We start from the raw sequence: 15,786 nt of genomic DNA, 5'->3' as shown, positions 1-15,786 counted from the left end.
TGGTGTTTCCCGGATTGATTGATTTAACTTACTGCACACAGAGGGGTCAGAACTGAACCTAGAACAGAAGACTCTGCTCCCCCCACACCAGGGACTGTGGGCTGGCCAAGCAAGGGACAACATCACAGTTTCCGGTGCTACAGCCCCTGCTTGAGGTGAGCGTGGTAGCCCAGTTATTACACCACTTCATTCCCAAACACTGAAAACAAAGGGGCACAAACGGAGGGTTAAACAGAGAAAAATACCCTCCTTGAACCTGCAGTTTGAAATCTGGGTGTGTGCTGGAATTTGCTTTCATGGTAAACTGATGTTCAAGGGTCCCAAAGTCAAATGCTTATGGCCATAAAGAAGCAGATGCCTCCAAGACAGGAGCTAGCATGTGGCCTGTAGCAAAAGGGAGTCACTGTCCGCCCTGCTGAGAGGGACAACAGCTCCTCAGCCCCAGCTGCTGCCACAAATCCATGCGACCAGACTTTTCAGAGAGAGGTTGCAAAACCAGATTCTTCTGTGAAATCTCCGGATTTTTAAGGGTTGGGAACTAATTCCATTAAAGTAATCACAACCGCAAACACCCATCAACCGGGTCAAGTCAAATGCCCTCAGAGCCACGTCAAGATTGGATGCGTAGTCCTAATTTCAGTTTCATTTCCTCTACGGTGATTTCCATGTTTCATGAGTGATTCTGTTTCTGCGTGAGTGTTGGTGGCTCTGAGAGGTAAAACAAAGATTGGACTCCTAAGAAGTCACTGCTGGCTCAGCACCCTCCCCGGTGCTGGTCTGCATCCTTGATGCTTCCCCAATTTGACTCTGGTCTCTGCCAAAGGGCAGGCGCTCCTGAAAAAGCTGAGGACAACACCGACACCCTGGATGTAGCTATTGATAAAATACAAGTATGCAGGAGCGCCTGGGTGGCTCAGTCGTTAAGCATCTGCCTCCAGCTCAGGTCATGATTCCAGGGTCCTGGGATCGAGCCCCGCATCGGGCTCCCTGCTCCGCGGGAAGCCTGCTTCTCCCTCTCCCACTCCCCCTGCTTGTGTTCCCTCTCTCACTGTGTCTCCCTCTGTCAAATAAATAAATAAAATCTTAAAAAAAAAAAAAGGAAATAGAAGTATGCAGTCCTTGGCGTCTCTAGCTGGTGACTCATACCAGACTGAAATGACATTGGAGCTGTCTCTTTAAAACTCGAGCATGCTACCAGGCAAACTCCTCCTCCGGGGAGGTTCCTTTAACTGAGAGCCAGCTGGCCTGGCCATCGGTTTACTCCGGAGCAATACCGGCAATTGAGGATTCCTCCCCAGGAGGCAGCTGCCTGTCAGGATGGCTCAAGAGTTTGTGAACAGCAAAATCCAGCCCAGGAAGGTGGTTGTGTTCATCAAGCCCAACTGCCCCTACTGCAGAAGGACCCAAGAGCTCCTCAGCGAACTGCCCTTCAAACAAGGGGTTTTGGAGTTTGTCGATATCACGGCCACCAGTGACACAAGCAAGATTCAAGATTACCTGGAAACGCTCACAGGAGCCAGAACGGTGAGTTCTCAAAGGCTGGGCAAAAGGTTCTCAGATTCTCTTTTCTTGTGGGGGCTGTGCAGGGGATCCGCCTGTCCTTTCTCTAGGACACCGCTAGGGCTCCGGCACTCAAGGCGCCGCCGGAGGGCTCTGCGGGATGGGGGAGGGCGACGAAGAGAAGACACCGCTCCAGGGAACAGGCTGCAGGGCTGCAGCCAGAGGTCCTCGCGGACCCTGTGCCCGTGCGTCCGGGTCAGCGGGCCCAGCCGCTGTCCCAGGGTCGGTGAGCTATCTGGAGTCTTTGTTTCAAGCACTGCCGGGAAGTGACAGTTTGCAGCTTGCAGGGCTGGGGTTGGAAGGTGGGGTGCAGGGGCCAGGGTGACCTGTGCGTTTCTGTTACTGAATGTGGGAATCGTATGCACTCTTTCTTCCGTGTTCACTTGGCCAAGCAGGATTTGCTGTCCTTCAATCTTTTCTAGAAGCTTTCTTTAACCATAAACCCAATTAGCCCATCCTTCCCTATCTCACCTAACTCCTCCCACTGGAAGAATCTAAAGGCTCATGATTTGCCCCTTCTTCTCTGAGGTGCTTCCAGGTCTGTGCTAGTAGGGAGTTCAGGGGCCAGAGTTCCAGCCTGGCTCTCACAATGGCTTGCAGTATGATCCTAGGCAAGACACCACCTCGGGGATCCTCTAGGACCTCCCCGGCTGCAAGACCAGACCAGAGCAAGGGACCACCAAGTCCCCTTTGCTCTCAATAGACCATGAGCCCCTCTAAGAACTACTTTTCTCTACCTAAAAAGGCTTCCTCTGCCTCAGCACCCCTGGCTTCTGGCGGGATGGCCAGGCAGCCAGCTTGCCTGAGTCTGTTCTGGCGCTGGGTGGGGTAGGGGCTGGCCCACCAGCTCACCCCAGTCCCCCTCAGGAGGCACATTCTCGGACATAGTGTTTGCAGAAGCACATATCCTGCCTCCGTTTGAGTTTGACTCACGGGCTTTTGTCTAGGTTCTGAGCATAAAGCACTGGAGGCTGCTTCTCCTTGCCTCTCCAGTCAGAGACCCGTATTTTGGCACAGAGGGGGGCTGAGCCTGTTACCCTCTGGCCTCCAGCGCCCCAGCTGTGAGCTGAGGACTCCTGTGTCTGAGAGGGAGGTCCTGCAGCGGAGGACACAGTGGTCAGAGACTCCTGCTGCCCGGGGCCTGAGAGCCAAAGGGCAGGACAGTCCCTGCCAAGGACCCTGCTATGACAGGTGGATCCCTCTCAGCCAGTGGCTCCCAAACCTTCCTGCACATTGGCATCACACGGGGAGCTTTTTTTAAAAAATCTGGATGCCCAAGGCATTCTCCATATCAGTTAAGTCATTTATCGGAGGTGGGAGCCAGGCGTCAGTAGTTTTAAAGACCCCCAGATCAAAGGGTACAAATTCTCAGTCCTAAGATGGGGAAGTTCTGAGGATCTAGGGGACAGCAAGATGACTGTAGTTAATAATACTGCATTGTATGCTTGAGGTTTGCTCTGGAGGAGGTCTTAAGTGTCCTCACCACTCATAGACAAAAGTTAACTATGTAAGGTGATGGACATGTTAATTAACCTGATTGTGGTGATCATTTCAAAATGTGTATGTATATCAAATCATAATATTGTAGATCCTCCATATATATAAATTTATTTGTCTATACCTCAATAAGGCTGGGAAAAAAAGTTTATTTCCTACCAAAAAAAAAAAAAAAGATCCCCAGGTAATTCAACGTGCAACAAATTTTGAGAGCTCCATGTCAGCCTGGCAGCCTCTCTTCTTTAGCTGGAGACACCTCTTCATGCATTCATTCGACACATTTTTTCCCCCTATCTCTTCATAAAGCGGCAATTTTTTAAGTTTGTTTTTGAATTCTTAAAAAGACCTTTCACAGGTTCTTGAGCCCTGAATGCATTCCTCCAAGGGGAAGAACAGATCCTTTTACGGGGCTGCCTTCAGGTTCCCTTCCAAGGAAGGGTTTACTTCTGAAGAGATGAGAGATTTGGAAGTCATTGCTCTTATTTACCCTGTAATGACCTATGGTGATGGGCACATAGCAGGAGCCCAGCAGGACCTGACTGGTTCTAGAAACTTGTGTCTTCAATCAGGCCGTGTACTTGGAGAAACTGTTTGGGTTTTGCTATGGCAAAAACTCTTCGATCAGTACTTCATTTATTCTTTCACTCATGCTCTTCCTTTATGTAGATCCAAGTTTCTGACCCTTATCATTTTCCTTCTCTCTAAAGAACTTCTTTGAACATTTCCTGCAAGGCAGCTCTGTTGGCAACAAATTTCCTCAAGTTTTGCTTGTGTGAGAAAGTAATTTCTCCTTCACTTTTGAAGGATAATTTTTTTGGGTGCAGCAATTTTTTGAAGCACCTACTACATATCAAGGCACTTTTAACCGCCATGAACAGAACAAAAACTGCTGCCTTTGTGGAACTTACATTCTAGTAAACACAGTAAGTAAAACAGTTTGTTGGAAGGTGGTCAGTAATAAGTGCTGTAGAGAAAAACTAGGTAGGAAAGGGAGGTGGACAGTAGGCAGCAAGGTCCAGTTTTAAAGGAAGCCATCAGAGCCTCACTGATTTTAGATCTCTAAAGGAGGTGAGAGAGCAATGCAGGCAGAAATTTAGCGGTAGAAATGTTCCAGGCAGTGGGAACAGTGAGCGCAGAGGTCCTGTGGTAGAAGCACGTGTGGCAAGGAGGCCTGTGTGGCTGGAACATCGTGAATTAGTAGGAAAGTAGGAGGAGATGAGGTTGAAGAGGTAATGGGGTAAACCTGGGAAGGCTTTTCAAGCTGTTATAAGGACTGTGGCTTGTGAAGTGCAGTGAGATTCCACTGAAGAGTCTGGAGCAGGGGAGTAACCCAAACTGACTGAGTTTTTGGAAAGGGTGGTGGCTGTGGGGATAAGTGAGTGTAGGAAGGCCAGCCTGAGGGCTGAAGCTGGGAGACATCTGGAGGCTACAGCAGTTACTCAGATGAAAAATGATGGTGGTCTGTATGAAGCTGCCTAACTGGGGCCGGGGCCAGAGAAAAGTACACCAGGACAGTCCAAGTCCCACTATCATAAAGCTTGCTTTTACGATGGCAGTTCTCTTTCTGCTTCTTGACAGTTAGAGACTCTCAGGTTCCTGGAAGAGGGTGCTGGGGCCAGGAGGGGAGGACACAGAGCATGTGTTCCTTCATCCTTCCTCAGCAGAATCAACTGATAGCCGCTGGGTCACTGCAGCTCCCCACACTGCCCTGGGGGGCCTGTAGTCCCACCCCTTTTGGAGGTTCCAGTAACCACTCCGCTGTAAGTGGTTTGGCTGTTGCCTAGCCTAGAGGGTGGGCGTAAGGGCAGAGGGGCCTTTCAGCTTTCAGGCAAACCAGCCCCTTTGCCAGGTGGGGTCTAAGGAGAGACTCCTTGCTCCTCGGGGCACTCTCTCCAACTAATTCAAACCCTCTCAGCCAACACCCCGGTCAAAGGTGGGGATGTGGCAAAAGCAGTAGGAGCCATGACCATTGCTCAGTTCTCTTTGAAAATAGAGACGGTCAAGAGTGAATATATCTCCTCCTTGTTTAAAGCTCAGGTGATTTCGGGGCACCTGGGTGGCTCAGTCGGTTAAGCATCTGACTCTTGGTTTCAGCTCAGGTCAAGATCTCAGGGTCATGAGATCCAGCCCTGCTCAAGCTCCGTGCTCAGCAGAGAGTCTGCTTGAGATTCTTTGCCCCTTCCTCTCCCTCCCCCCTGTCCCTCCCCCCACTTATGTGTTCGCTCTCGCTGTCAGATAAATAAATAAGTAAATCTCAGATGATTTCTATTTCATTAGGCAGTGCCTTTAACAGAAGGAGCTTTGCAGTATAATTATACTAAAATTACACTGGGATTCGGTTCTAGTTACTGCTACACTGACCACAGCCAAGTGTTCCTGGGTGTGATAAAAGCCAAAAGGCCCCCAATAATTTGGAGTAGTGGGAGCTTTGTTCTAAAATAATGGAAGGACCCAAGGGAAAACTTAGGTTTCCGACCTACTCTTTCCACAGCTATTCTGTCCGCTGATAAAAATAATGTTGCCCTGATGGTGTTCCCCATTTACAAAGTCCCCACACAGCCATGGGGCAAGTGGGGCAGGCAGCGCTGTCTGTGACTGAAGAGTGCATTCGTGCACTTTCTCACTGACGTGCAGTTTTGTGTGCTCTTTCCCAGTGTCCAGGCACAGGAAATAGCCATAGAAATGGGGTGCAGATTCATTTAATATCTGGATAATTAATACCTTAATTTTTAAAGCTCACTACCACCGAGAACACCTTCTTAATAAAAATGCTGTAAGAACTTACTGAAGTAATTTTGCCCTCTTTCTCATCTCTCTCATGCTCTAAAAAATTCACTTGAATCATTATGCCTTCTGAGGAAAATCAAACGCTTTGAAAATATTTTTACTGCCTTCTGTCTTTCATCTCTCCTGCCCCTTGTGGTAGGTTCTTAGGGTTCAGGAAGAGGACCTGCTTGCTTCTCAGTCAGGTGACTTGTATGGTTTGTTTCTTCATTGCCAGTCAGCTTTTCTGTACAAGTTGGCCTAGAAGTTCTAGAAGTTGTCTGGGCCACAGTGAGAGGACTTACTCCTCCCTTCGGGACTCTAAAAACACTCGGGAAGCTAGCAGCATGGAGGGAGCCTGAGCATGACCAGAGAGGATCGCATTCAGCAGGGGTAATGACTCTCAGCCGGCCTTGCCTTGGGTGACCCACACGTGCCCGAGGGTGAAACAAAGCAGCTCTTACTCCCAGAACAACAGCACTTGAACATCTGATGTTAGGCCAGGGATGAATAAAGGAGAGTCACATACCACCACCCCTTCCCCAGCTGAGGACAGAGCTCACAGCAGAGAGAGATGACAAATATACCATGAATCTAACAATCAGGGACCCGGACCTAATGCCAGTACTCTTCTAGCTGTGTTTAGAAACCAACTGCTTGAGAGACTATGGACTCTGAAAAACAAACTGAGGGTTCTAGAGGGGAGGAGTTTGGGGGGATGGGTTAGCCTGGTGATGGGTATTAAGGAGGGCACGTTCTGCATGGAGCACTGGGTGTTATACAGAAACAATGAATCATGGAACACTACATCAAAAACTAATGATGTAATGTATGGTGATTAACATAACATAATAAGATAAAATTAAAAAAAAAAAAGGGAAACCAACTCCTTCCTGGTTGTCGTGACTCAGCCTCAGGGCTCAGGTGTGGTCCCAGCTGCAAAGACACCAGAATTCAACCAGGGTGGTCTGGCTGCAGCCAATCGAAATTCTTTCCCTCAAATGTGTTTCTCAAGAATGAGATTTTTAAGTTATTTTTACAAATTAGACAATCTCACGCACTGCCCTCTCCATATGATAAATATCTTGGCTTACAAACATTCTTTGATGAATAATTTTACGCTCGTAACAAAGTTCTGACCTGAAAGAACATACATGAGGAGGTTGTAAAGTGATTCTAAAAGCTTTGGATCATGGGAAATTTTTAAAGGAAGGAAAAATGTCATTCTTTCTAACCTAGTAATGAAGCTCCTTACCTACCTTAGCTTGTTTGCTTTTTTAGGTACCTCGGGTCTTTATCGGTAAAGATTGTATAGGCGGATGCAGTGATCTGATCAATATGCATCAGAGTGGGGAACTGTCGGACCGGCTAAATCAGATTGGAGCTCTACAGTAAGTCTAGGTGAGTGAAGGGTGGGGTGCCCAGCCAGAACACTGGGAGATGCTGGAATTCTGCTGGATTTTATTATACTCCAGAGAGGCAGTTGGGTTAGAGGAAGAGTGATGCGGAGTGATTTATAGAACTGTGATGTCGTTTAGGACTTTACAGAGAGGTTGTGTGGATAGGAGGAAATCCTTTTAGTTGACCTTCATTGAACAAATATTTATTGAGCACTTACTATGTGCAGACACTGTACGAGGCACTGGGAATAGGGAGAGGAACAAAAAGATAACAGGGAACCTCTCTTCTAGAGTGGCAGCCCGACCAAAAACAAGTAAGTAAATAATTCCTGACACAAATTAATAAAATAATGTGATAGAACAAGGCAGGGGGTGGGGAGCAAATTTAGAGCTGATATGGTGAAGGAAGGTCCTTCTCAGCTGGTGGAGCTGAGACCTGGTTGACAAGAAGGAGACAGCCATGTAAAGATAAAGCTAAAGAGCTTTTTGGGCAGAGGAAATAGCAAGTACAAAGGCCCAGAGCTGACAACAAGTGTGGAACATGCAAGGAACAGAAAGCAAGCAAGAAGAGACTGGGTGAAGTGCAAGGAGAAGGAAGAGCAGCCAGAAGTACGGGCGGGGAGCCCGGGTACAGAGGCCAGGGTAAGCAGTTTGGATTCTTCTCCGTGCAATGTTGAAATCAAAGTAATTTTTGCATTACCTGTGTTCACGCTGTAAATCAATTTAATCTAATTGGATTCCCAAATGTCAAAACAAAGTTTTCTGCAGTTGTCACCCAAAGGAGATCCTTGGCTGAATGGAAAGCCATAGGGTGATGAACTCTTCAAAAAAGGAACCAGGGTACTTTTTGGGGTCTGATGAGCTCTTTTTTCCCCTCGCTCTCATTATAGTTAGCTAGTTGCCAGTAGGTCGGTTCCACTCACTGACAAGCAGAGAGACTCAGTGGGTTTTTCCAGTCAAAGGAGATTTTGACTAATGTATGTTTCTCAGACCAAAATATTTTTTGAGGGATATTTATTGCCCATTAATTAATAACTTACCCTTAAGCAATGTGTGTATGTAATTTCTGGTGCTTAACTCAAAACAGCAACAGAAGTTAAAAAAGAATTTCTGAAAAAGTATAATTGAATACCTTGAAATGAAGTAGTCAATACCATAAAGCTCCTAATCACAGTTCTTACATCATTGCAGCAAGTGAACACTAAATCTGTTTGTGGCCTCACCCCATATATCAAAGCACTCAAAACCCAATTAACTGTGGTGCCAAATATTTTCTATTCTGGAACACTTTTGAGCAATTTAGGCTTAGATTAAAAATGGAAGAAAATTAATGACTTTGTTGGGAAGATATGAAAGACCATTTCCCCAACTACCTCTGTGTCAGGGTGGGCGTTAAGAGTCCCCCTTATTCACAAGGTCTATTCGCACTGTCCTTCAGCATTCTATGATCTCAGTATTTTGCTGCCAGCTGTATCTAAAGGCCATCTGTAAGTGTGCTCAAATAGCAGGAGTAAGTATTCTGGTAATGGAAAAAAAATGAGGGGACTTTATATTTCCATGGAAATCCACTTCTTTGTATTTTGTTTGTCTGGCAGAGCAGATCCCAGGATGATATCCCACTGAGAGCTGGATGGCACTTCAATGATAACACACTTCCTGGTGGATGGATCTGCGACTAAAATCCACAGCAACTGTTTACTTAAAATTCTGAAATATATGAACAAAAAAAAAGGGGGGGATTTTTTTGGCGAAAAGAGCTTCCTCTTGTTTTGACTCAGTATTAAAAGTGGACCAACTTGCCCCAACCCACAGGTCTGAGAAGGTTGATGGATATCTTGGGTTTCTTCTCGATTGGCCCTTTGGGTTCCAAAAGACCATGACAAGTGATGGCTTAGGATTCACTCAATGACCCAAAAAGTTGTCTTTCTCTTTGGCACATGTCTGTTCCTAACTGTCCCATATGCTAGGACACCTCTACCTCTAAGCCAGTGTTTCTCAACTAAGTTTATCCCAGGCCCCCCAGGATGAATCTGTAATTGGTTTTCTGCTACTGCCTGAAAGGTACTTTGTTGAGTTTGACTTTACAGAATTTGCATTACAAAAACAATAGGTCTTTTGAATGTGCTTTTCCAAGCTACATGGGTCTCCCAGGTCATGATCCCCATCCCACCCCATCTTATCTTGAGAATCACTGCTTGGAATCAGTGTTCTTCACCTTGATAAGTCACAGATTCTCCTAGGAAGTGTTCAACAATTCCTTGAAGAGTCTTAAGGAACTAATTTGAGAAACACCACATGAAAATTTAAGCGTGGTTGGTCTTCACTTGATGCCACAGAGATCACAGCTGCTGCAATCATGGGCACCTCTGTTATGTAAGATGGTCGTCCAGGTAATCCGGAATAAGTGTGTATTAACTTGTTTAGATTATGAACAGAAGTAAAATACAACATTTAAAATGTTATCACAGAAAACTTGCAAACCCCTCCCCCAAGAATAGGTCTGTGAAAGTGGCCATATTTGAGAAACATCATTCCTAAATGATTTTTTCTCTCTCCTTTTTCCCTTCGCTCTATGAAAACTTGAGTCCCTTATTGTGAAGTTTATTCTAGAATTGGGATTTTAAATTAATTTTCTTCTGCAGTCTCTCGTGTGAATGGTTAATTGACAGTAATTTTTGTCTAATTCTTTCTATGTTCTCATTACCTTGAGGAGTAATATTAATGTGAACTACACCATATTAAAACTTTATTCATGTTTGTCTCCCACCATTATAAATAAAGGCATATGCTATTGTCCTTCACTGAGTACAAATGGTTGATGTGATTTTTAAATTTCATATTGAAATGACAAATAATTTGAATATGTCAACACTAACCTATTGAATAATGTTTAGAATCCTATAATAGTTTCATTTCACATTCTATTTTTTCCATTTCTTACCTAATACCCTTCAACCAAATGGCTGTGGATGATTGTGCAGGTTACGTCCTGCACAACACTGTGAATGCCCCCCCTGGGGGTTGTGCAGTGTGCAAAATCCCCTCCAGACCATTTGCCCATACTTGCTTTCACACTTCATCCTCAAACACCCCTTCTTCACCTTCAATTTACTTTCATATTTCTCCTCCAAGGCCTGATTTACAGATTATCTCCCCTGTACCTACCCTCTCCTCTCACTGCCTTTGGACAATAAAACGCCACTGCTGTCTCTTCTGTATCCTAAAGCATCTGCATACTGGTACTTCAAAACTCATAGGGTTGAACTGCAGTTAATCCTCTGTACTGGTCTCTTGCCAGATTCAGAAATACTCAAAGGCAAGAGTCTCGACTTAAACTTCATTGTATGCCCAGTTTCTAGCACAGATTTTTTTTTTATCAAAGCAATACATGCATGAGATTAAAAATGTCAAACAATAGTGAAAGTTCTTCCTATTCCACCCATCTGCAAACCCTGTTTTGACCACACATTTATCAGTTTCATTTAAGCCTCTTAAGAAATGTAAAATAGGGGCACCTGGGTGGCTCAGTTGGTTAAGCGACTGCCTTCGGCTCAGTTCATGATCCTGGAGTCTTGGGACTGAGTCCCACATCAGGCTCCCGGCTCAGCGGGGAGCCTGCTTCTCCCACTGACCCTCTCCCCTCTAATGCTATTTATCTCTCGCTTGCTCTCTAATAAATAAATAAAATCTTAAAAAAAAAAAAAAAGAAATGTAATATAGGTGCCTGAGTGGCTCAGTCGGTTGAGTGTCTGCCTTCCGCTCAGGTCATGATCCCACAGTCCTGGGATCGAGCCCCGCATCGGGCTCCCTGCTCAGCGGGGAGCCTGCTTCTCCCTCTCCCTCTGCCCCTTCCCCCAACTTGTGTTCTCACTCACTCTGCACTCTCTCTCAAATGAATAAATAATCTTAAAAAAAATGTTAAGATCTATTAGACCTATATAAGAGTGTATAGAATGCATAGTTCTGTGTAAATGACCAGCCATATATCTGCCTCCTCGGTTAAGAAATGAAACCCCTCTCTAACAGAGCCCTTCTAAGGTACTGCTAAAGCACCAGAGAGGCCCATGTGCCCCTTCCCAACATATCCCCTTCCTCCCTCCACAGAAGTAACCACTAGCTCATTTTTGTTGTAATCATTCTGATGCTTCTCTATAGCCTTACTCCCTAAATCTCCCTAAGCAACACATTTTAGTTTTGGAAAAGCAATAACAAACACCAACCCAGCTGTGTAAGGCAAGGGCAATATTATCACCATCAGGTGAATGGCCCCAGGAGAAGATAAGCTGAACAGAGGCTCAGAGTCTTCCACTGGCTTCGGTTTCCCTGGGGGTTTACCAGAGGGGTGGCCCTGAATGAGTCCTTGGGCAGCCCAGGTATCCCCTGGTGGGAAACCTAGTGTGGGAACAAGTCCTGGGCATCCCCCAGAAAGAGAGTCCATGGACGTGGGCTGCTATGCATTTTCTCCGTCTGCAGCCGCCCTCCAGCTATCAGCAGCGGGTCAAAGCGCAGCACTTGAGCGGCAATGTGACACGCCTGGACCCCTCAGCTAGCGCAACGTGTGGTACGAAGAATGGAAATGTCATCAGCACAGGGCAAGCTAAGTACAGGTAAGGATCTGCTTCGGGCTCATCTGGGCACTCTCTGCTCAAATTAGAAAAAAAAAAAAAAAGATGCAAACTAGAGAGCCATCAACGGCTGCAGTCTGGGCTGGTTGCCCTCTATGTCCGGGCATGGCTCTCTGCCTGAGAGCTCTCTTCACTGCCATTCTGAGTACTCTAGTTCTCTCCTGGGCTGGATCTCCTATTTCCCTCTGTCAGTATACATTTGTTACAGCTCAACTGCTTTAACAAAGGCATACTCTCTCTCCGGACAGTCCAGAGGCAGGCAGGAGGCTTTGCTCCACGAAGTCACAGTCAACCCAAAGGATGTACGCACCACTTCCACTCATGCCCCATTGGCCAGAACTGGGTCTATGGCCCCAGTTAGCTGCTGTCCCCACTGGGAAACCCCTTGCCCAGCTAAACTCTGAGAGGTCTACACCAAAAGAAAGAAGGAAAGTTGGCAGATTGTGTCTTTCTCTTTTTAAGTCTTCTTTTTTATTTTGGAAGACCTATATCCTCCACGGTTTTTAAGAAAGAGCATGGAAGGTAAATTTTTTGAAACGCTGCTTGTCTAAAAATGCTTTTATTGTACCTCCTATTTGACTGATAGTTCACCTGACTATAGCTTCTAGTTGGAAGTCGTTTTCCTGCAGAAGTTTGGAGACACGGCTCATGGTCTACTGTTTGCAGCGCTGCTGCTAAGTCTGAAGCCATTCTCATTCTTGGTCTTTTGTAGATGACCTGTTTGGTCTTCTTATTATTTTTATACTCCAGAAGCATATAAAATCTTCCCTTTAAGCCCCATGTTCTGAAATATCATGGTGATATGCAGTGGTGAGAGTCTATTTATTTTCATACATTTTGGGGAGTACATGGAGGCTTGGAGGGTCCATAGGCAGTTTTATTGAATTATTTGATACTTTCCTCCCTTCCATTTTCTCTGTGTTCTCCGTGTGGAACTCCTAGTAGTCAAACATTGGCTTTCCTGGACTTGTCCTTTAATTCTTGTTCTATTTTTCTCTTATTTTTTTCCCTGAGGGATCTACTCATCTTTATCTTATTTTTCTAGTGAGTTTTTAATTTCTGACATCAGGTTCTTAGTTGCCAACAGCTCTTCAGTATTATTTGAATGTCCCTTTTTTATAAGATTGTTTTTGTTTCATGAATGCAGTATCTTATCTCCCTGAGGTTATTGTGATTTATTAAAACTTCTTTACTGAATTTTTTCCAACTGTGATTTGTTTTATTTCTCAGAGTTCTTTCTTGTTCTTAGTTGTTGTTGTTTTTTTCTTTTTCCTCTTGTTCTTGTATTATGAATGCAAACACATTTTTTTTTTAATCTCTCAAAGATACTAATTATACTTGGGGCTTTTCTAAAAGCTTTCTTCTGATTCCTACATTCTTTCTTTTCCCACTGAGTCCCTATTTTCTATTTCTGCTTTATATTTGAACCATTCAATGTTCTGCCCTGAACATTTGAGATCTGGCTATCTGCACCTATTTAAGAGTGAGGCACCAAAAACTGGTTAGAAGATCTGTGTGCATGGATTGGGTTCATCCACTGGTGACCTTCACCAGTCTTTGTGCAAATGTTACTTTCTCAACAAGGTCTCCCACATTAAACTCTATTTAAAGTTTCACCTAAAAATTCCCTCTCCCTCTTCCTTGTTTTATTTTTCTTTATAGCATTCATTACCTAATATAGCATGCAGTTTATTTTGTTTGCTGTCTGTCTTCACTAAAATGTAAGCCTCTTGAGGCCAGGAATCTGTGTCTGTTTATTTACTGCTCTATCTGCAGCATTGAGAAGACTGGTTGCCCATAGTAGGCATTTGATAAATATCTGTTAGATGTTTGGATGGATGGATGAATGAATGATCAGGTGAGGATCCCCCAATGGTTAGTTCTGGATGTTTTTCTTTTAAGCCATTGGGTTTCCCCACTTTCACAGCTAAGGGGTTGGGTCTGGGTGCCAGGTTCTGGCTGCCAAGCAGGGGAAAGGGATTTGGCAGCCCCCAGGCCAGTGTGCAGTCTCTCCCGTAATCTCCTGTTACCCATCAGCTCCTTGCTGAGTAATTCTGTGTGATATGCAGGAATAAAAAGGAATATCATCTGAAGGGCACCAGAGGTTGGCACAAGGGGTTGGCAGAGAGAGCAACAAGAATAACCAGACAAACAATTCAGAGCCAAAGCTCTACTCCTGTTTACTTTAAAAAGAAAGTGATTCAGTCTCCTGCACATGTCCCATTTTAATAACGGCTGTAGATCTGCTGCTTCCAGCCTGGCCCTTGGAATGGGACAGCCGTTCCAAGTTAAAGGCTGTCCAAAGACGGCCCTTAAGGGGAAATAATACCTAGGGTGATAAATGGGTCTGTGTGGCCCAGATCACACTATTTATATCCCCAGTGAATATTATTAGGCCGTTATCTTAACATTTGGTTGTAAGAGAAAGCCACGCTCCCTAACTCACTGTACCACAGTTGTTGTTAGCAGGTTCGGGGAAATATGTTAAAGAACCGGCCTCCTGAAATATTTTAAGTCAAATTTCTTTCTTATATTAATAGCAGTCTTTTCTTATTAAATACATTCAACATTTGAATGGGTAAAATTTACTCTTACGAATTAATGGAAGAGAATTCTAGCCTGGTCCATTTAAACACTGGTGATATTTAAACACATTACACACAGATTTATATTTGCTGTCCCCAGGTGACTTCTGGTGAGCTGTGCAAAGCTGAAGGGGAGAAGAGAGGAAGGGGAATTAGGAGAGCCAATGAAAGTACAGAACGAACTTTGTGTCACCTTTCTGGGGTTGCACCCGGCACAACTGGGGTTTGGTTCTTTCGGGCTCTTCCTGCCCAGTCAAGGTCCTCCCTCCTTGCCAATAGGACTGGAGCCTCTGGGTGCCCACGGCCGAGCTTTCTCAGGAAAGAGCAAAACCACTGCCTTCTCGATTTTCTCTTGGGTGCCTTGTGAAACTTGGCATACTTTATAAGTAAAATTACAGGTTGTTTTTAAGATGGGGATTTTCTGTGGCCTTTCCTTATTATTCTTTCAAGTCATCCTGAGGATCAGGTATGAATGTTCTTTAACACAATCTGCCCTGACTTCTAACCAAAGGTGCCGAACAGGGACCAAAGGATCTGCTCTGGGAATGAAGAGCCGACAACTCCCGGGAAGTCAGAGAATTCAGCCGGAAGCTGTGGCCACGAGGACTGTCCCCTCGCATCTAGGATGCAACCCCCATGTGTGGCAAGAGCTGACTCGGACTGCCTTGAACCAGCCACTTGCTTGGAAGATGCCACTCGCAAACCCAGTCACTGGATGACTGGAGAGTGCCACAGAGCGCAAGGGAAGAAAAGGGTGGATTACGGGCTGCCTCCCAAAAGGGCAGAATGTGGGTATAGCCTGAGACAGACAAAATGCACACTAACCAGAAAGGAGCTGTGCTTCTTTCCCCAACCCAGGAAACCTGAGGCAGGCAGAACCGCTGGAGGGGATAAATGTGGCTCTGGGCCACTTCTGAGGACAACTTACCCCACCCAGGTATGGCCCAATGGCTGACAGACTGTCCCTAATACAACCAGAAAAATTCCCCTTGTCCAAATGAAGGATGGAGCAACGAAAGCAGAGTGCCCCTTCAAACACACCCTGAGCTGGCAAGAGAAGAGAAATCCCCCTTTATAGGAATTTGAGGAGTGAGGGATATGTGTTCCCCACTAATGAGATCATCTTCAGCATCTTCTCTCCACTGGTTCTTCTCTGACTTCCGGAGAGTGGGCCCTGTGAGCTGTAGAGCCCTGGTATGGTCTCAGGGCTATTGAGAGGGTCCGAGAATATACACAGATATTCTCATTTTCCACAGGTATATATAAAGAGGTGCCTTTCCATGTATCTTTTACTGCATCTGTTTTTTTCTAATATTTCAATAAAGGTGAACAATTGGTTTATCCAGTTAGAAGTTT

The 15,786-nt window shown here is 45.3% G+C and overlaps 2 protein-coding genes across 4 annotated transcripts; both read left to right on the top strand.

The window, feature by feature from the left end:
- The first annotated feature begins 1,208 nt into the window (after positions 1-1,208).
- Positions 1,209-10,021, top strand: GLRX (glutaredoxin). 2 transcript variants are annotated; one of them, XM_073888360.1, is made up of 3 exons: positions 1,209-1,524; positions 7,102-7,221; positions 8,821-10,021. In XM_073888360.1, the coding sequence occupies exons 1-2, from the start codon at positions 1,318-1,320 to the stop codon at positions 7,213-7,215; spliced, it is 321 nt and encodes a 106-aa protein (XP_073744461.1). In that variant the 5' UTR covers positions 1,209-1,317; the 3' UTR covers positions 7,216-7,221; positions 8,821-10,021. The 2 variants fall into 2 exon arrangements, with proteins under 2 accessions (XP_073744461.1, XP_025722592.1); XM_025866807.2 differs by having other exon boundaries at positions 1,210-1,524; positions 8,816-10,021.
- LOC141369886 (uncharacterized) lies at positions 9,471-15,775 on the top strand. 2 transcript variants are annotated; one of them, XM_025866805.2, is made up of 3 exons: positions 9,471-9,610; positions 11,694-11,827; positions 14,953-15,775. In XM_025866805.2, the coding sequence occupies exons 1-3, from the start codon at positions 9,548-9,550 to the stop codon at positions 15,383-15,385; spliced, it is 630 nt and encodes a 209-aa protein (XP_025722590.1). In that variant the 5' UTR covers positions 9,471-9,547; the 3' UTR covers positions 15,386-15,775. The 2 variants fall into 2 exon arrangements, with proteins under 2 accessions (XP_025722590.1, XP_025722591.1); XM_025866806.2 differs by having other exon boundaries at positions 14,942-15,775.
- The last annotated feature ends 11 nt before the right edge of the window (positions 15,776-15,786 follow it).

This window comes from Callorhinus ursinus, unplaced genomic scaffold, assembly GCF_003265705.2.
Source record: "Callorhinus ursinus isolate GAN/ISIS: 27379988/994484 unplaced genomic scaffold, GSC_fseal_2.0 scaffold3, whole genome shotgun sequence".
NCBI lineage: Eukaryota > Metazoa > Chordata > Mammalia > Carnivora > Otariidae > Callorhinus > Callorhinus ursinus.
Note: the sequence above shows the minus strand (reverse complement) of the source record. Positions and strands in the feature narration are given on the sequence as shown.